Here is a 4,855-nt window from a genome sequence, read left to right on the forward strand (position 1 = left end):
TTCAGTCTAAAATTAATTGTTCAATATATTCTATATAGCATTACCTGGATTCAAGAAAACTAATCCAAACGATTAAGGAATAAATTTTATAGTTCTTTTATTCAAACATATTCACGATTTTCTGAATTTAACAAAATTATTACTTATTGAATTTAACAAGTTTTAATTATATTATATAGCTCAATGATTGCATAAAAAAAATGTGAAAATGACCATTGGAAATTAGTTCCGTTAGCTTGCACAACCCAAGCCTTTTGTGAAAATAGTAGTTGAGCTAAGTTTAGATAAATAGTACTACTTAACAGATTAAACATCCCATCCCAATTGAACCATTTTGTTATAGGTTGCCATTTTATCATTCACCTAATAACACAAGCCCAACCTTTTGTTTAAATATATATCTTTCAAATCCCTTAAATTACTCTAATATAATTTTTGTATTGAATTTCAAAATACAAATATAATAAAAGACAAAACTTAAACTCTTAATAGGCATATATAAGTTAAGTTTATCAATTGTCACACAGACGACAAGTCACCGAAGTTAGCTTCTAATCTTGTTCGGGCCTATAGATACCAGTCACTTGATTAAACATGTACCATTTTCGTCATAAAGCCATGGCGGATGACCATATACCACTTTCGGTATATACCAGGGTGGACGACCAACACAATATCCATCGGTAGGATGAAATTTCTGATCAGGCAAGCAAAATATACAACCGTGGTCGAATCCTGCATAGTCAATAGCATTCCAATCAAGGTGAGAGAGTTCCCAAACATAATCTACAAGGCTTAATACATAAATAAACACTTAAACTTGACAAGTTTCTTCTCTTGGCACCCTAAACTTTAACATGGACCTATCACGCACCTATACTTGACTAAATATAAATGTTATATTGCAATTTAGTGTGGATGAGGTTTAGTTTAGTCAAGTATGAGTGTGTAATACGTATATGTGAAAGTTCAGGGTGCCAAGGGAACAAACTTGTCAAGTTTGAGGGTGCATTTATGTATTAAGCCTAATCTACAAATTGTCCAAAGTAAAAAGAACATTTAAGAATCCCCTTGGGGACGTGGGAGAGAGTTCCCCATCTCCGCCCCCGGGGTTTTTTTTCTCCCCATCCCCACATAATGGGGAAAGTAAATGGGGACAAATACAAGATGTTTTAAACCTAAATTAAACAAAACAAATGCAACAAAGGATAATATGCGCATTACCAGGGTCATCACTAGGCTCAAATGTAGAACAGCACGTGGCATGAAATTTCCCTGAACAATCATCTTTAAGCAATTCACCAAAGAAGTGTTTTGGAGAGACATCACTGCAGTCAGCATTCTTGCGTTTAGCAATGAAGCTGATATGAATCCAATATTGATCGTCCTCAGATTCAGGGAGTTGTAATCTCGAACCACTTACATCCAGGACTTCTAAAACTTCAAACTCAGCATCCTAACCAACATTGTGTAAAATTAGAAATGCTGCAGCACAAGTGGTTAAAATAAATATGAAAGAGAGCAGACAGGAAACCTGGTTCTTTTCATAAAATTCCAAAGCCATCTTCGCATATCCAAGATTCACTTCCTTCAAGATTGCGACTAAACTGTTTTGCTCAAGAATCATGTTAAAAATTAGTATTATAGTCATACTAATAGCTGAACAGAAGCTAGCAATAACTAAAAAATATATAGACAGATAAATCTTTTGCAGAGTTATCTATCAACTATTAATGATTTGGTTCATTCTCGAACCATGCTATTTGACTCGCCAAATATGACAGATCAACTACTCACAGACCAATATTTGAAACCCTAACAATTAATGAGGAAATTAATCATCACCTAGGGCTCGTGACTGTAGTACCCCTCAAACGGCCACGGGCGGAGCCTCCATCGATCTGTCGTTGAGTGGCGTCAATTGCTCTTGGCAACCTTTAATTGCAGAAGAAACGAAATGAAAAGCACAGACTAAGTCATGCTAAATGTCACAACTTGACATGAATTCATGAAACCTCAACGTTTCACAATGTTATCAATCAATATTACACTGATCAGGATTTCGTCTCTGTGGAATTTGATTCGCCAAAAATCCAAACCCTAAAAATAAGGTGAAGCAATTAATTATAAATGAGAAACTTTACCCAGAGAAGGACCCATCCTTGAGTCTCTTACGCTTGACCTGGTGACAGTTGGAGCCTCCAGCTGTATCTCCTTCGGAGGCACCTCTTTGAAACCTTGAATTGCAGAACAAACGAAATGAAAAGAACAGACTTATGTTTAAACATGTAATGCGAAAGCTTTTCAGAACAGAGCAATAAGAAGAAAACATCAAACCCTACAACCAAGTCACAACAACAAGGCCTACTAGCTTCTGCAGTAATTTTTCACAATTTTATATTATTAAGTAATCAGGATTTCATCTGTAATTAGGCCGTGGTATTTGATTTGCCACAAATAAAAAGCCTAAGAACAAGGTGAAGCAATTAGTTACAAGTTAGAAACTTTAACAACAGACACTCTCCTTCTTGACTTTCTTACGCTTAACTTGGTGACGCTCGGAGCCTCCTTGGGAGGCATTAGTTCTTCTTTGAAACCTTTAATTGCAGTACAAACAAAACGAAAAGCACGGTCTAATGATAAACATGTAATGTGAAAGCTTTTCAGAGCAGAGCAACAAGAAGAAAACATGAAACCCCACAACCAAGTCATGCTAAATGTCACAACAACAAGGTCTACTTGACATGAATTCATGTCAAGTAGACCTTGTGCACCAACTTTTCACAATGTTATCAATCAATATTATTAACTAATCAGGATTTCGTCTGTAATCAGTCTGTGGTATTTGATTCACCAAAATTCCAAACCCTAAAAATAAGGTGAAGCAATTAGTTATAAATTAGAAACTTTACCAAGAGAAAGACTCCTCCTCGACTCTCTTACGGTTGACCTGGTGACCGTCGGAGCCTCCAGCCATATTCCCTTTGGAGGCATCAGGTCCTCTTTGCAACCTTTAATTGAAGAACAAACAAAATGAAGCACAGACTCGTGTTAAAAATTGTAAAGCGGAAGCTTTTCAGAACATACCAATAAGAAGAAGACATCAAACCCTATAACCAAGTCACAACAACAAGGCCTACTACCTTCTGCAGTAATATTTCACAATGTTATTGATCAATATTATCAACTAATGCGGATTTCATCTATTTGATTCAACAAGAATCCATAAGGACCATAACCTAACAATGAGTGAAGAAATTAATTGTTAATTATAAACTTTACCTAGACACTCGCTTCTTCTTGATCCTCTTACACTTGACTAGGTGACTCTCCGAGCCCACACCCATCTGTCCATGAGAGGCATCACCTCCACATTGCATCCTTCATATGCAAAACAAAAAAATAAGTGAAAGTGCAAACATAAACATGTGATGTGAAAACTTTTCGGAACAGAGCAATAAAGAAGAAAATGTCAAAGCCAACAACCAATCCATGCTAAAAGTCCACAAGACATGAATTTACAATACCTTTCACATATTTATCAAAGAAAACAGTATTATCTATCAACTAATCATGAAGTTTGTCACCAAATCCTATTTGTCCATACATCCGTTATTGGAGTGAGACGATTCCATACGAAAGTATCAGTTCTTCCACACAGAAGGCTGCCAAAATGAAGGTATATTTCATTTTTTTCGACCATTTTTGTTACTTGCTTTTGTTTTTCCTTATACAAGGAACTAAACCATGGAGACTCTGAACTAAAGCAGAGGCAAGGAGATGGGGCAGGAACAAGGACAAGGAGATGGAGTCATTTGTTCACAATGTTATCAATCAATATTATTAACTAATCAGGATTTAATCTGTAATCAAAACCCTAAAAGATGTTATGAAGCTTTTCAGAACATAGCAATAAGAAGAAAACACCAAACCCACAATGTTATCAATCAGAGAGTGGTATTTGTTTTGCAAAAAAATCTAAACCCCCAACAATACAGTGTGTATTTGATTCGGTGAAGCCACTTAGTTAAACTAAACAAGGTTAGCCTCCTCTAACCCCAAAACAAACAAACTCTAAGAATCGGTGAAGAAATTAATCGTAAATTAGAAACGTTACCTAGAGGCAAGCTTCTTCTTGACTCGACGACGCTTGGAGCTTCCTTGTGATGCAGCAGCTCGTCTTTAAGCAAAAAAGAAAAAAAACGCAAATTAATTTAATAATAAGCAGACATAGAAGATAATGAAAGCTTTTGAAAACACTATAGTCCATACGATTTCAGTTCTTCAGATACACCTCCTTCCATCGATATCGATCGATGATCCCTAGTTTCCTTCGAATTTAAGCAAACAAACAATGAACGATATTCTCTATAGTCCTAAATGACTGTGACTGTATATAGGTTAGGTTGGGGCGTCTACATGTATTTGGAAAAGTTAAAAAATTACAATTAATTTTTGAGTTTTGATCAATTAAATTCCAATTATTTTTTTACAATCAATTGATTATATTTTATGCAAGTTCAGCGTACTGGAGCTATTGAGGCACTTTGAAAGTTCAAAAGGTAAATCAAGCTTTTTTCACAAGTTTAGGGACCAAATGATGTATTAAGCCTTAGAAAATATGGTTTCAACGTTATTTGATGAATTGAAACGGTTTTACCCATTTTATTTAACTTATACATTATAAACTTAATATTTTTTACATTTTGACATGTTTAATATAACAAACATTTTACACGATTGATGTTCAGAAAGTTGTATGTAATATTTAAATAACAAGTCAAATAATTATATACCTTTTGTTCAAATTTTCTATCAAATATGGATAAAATTGATCATGCATATTAAGTTAGGG

The 4,855-nt window shown here is 34.9% G+C and overlaps 1 protein-coding gene across 1 annotated transcript; it reads right to left on the bottom strand.

Moving 5' to 3' along the window:
* Positions 1–418: 418 nt before the first annotated feature.
* LOC136209935 (uncharacterized) lies at positions 419–4,401 on the bottom strand. Its single transcript, XM_066001568.1, has 9 exons — positions 4,273–4,401; positions 4,118–4,180; positions 3,283–3,381; positions 2,913–3,011; positions 2,145–2,237; positions 1,846–1,935; positions 1,535–1,607; positions 1,225–1,456; positions 419–735 (listed from the first exon to the last, which is right to left on the bottom strand). The coding sequence occupies exons 1-9, from the start codon at positions 4,302–4,304 to the stop codon at positions 581–583; spliced, it is 936 nt and encodes a 311-aa protein (XP_065857640.1). The 5' UTR covers positions 4,305–4,401; the 3' UTR covers positions 419–580.
* Positions 4,402–4,855: the final 454 nt, after the last annotated feature.

This window comes from Euphorbia lathyris, chromosome 10 (genome assembly GCF_963576675.1).
Source record: "Euphorbia lathyris chromosome 10, ddEupLath1.1, whole genome shotgun sequence".
Lineage (NCBI taxonomy): Eukaryota > Viridiplantae > Streptophyta > Magnoliopsida > Malpighiales > Euphorbiaceae > Euphorbia > Euphorbia lathyris.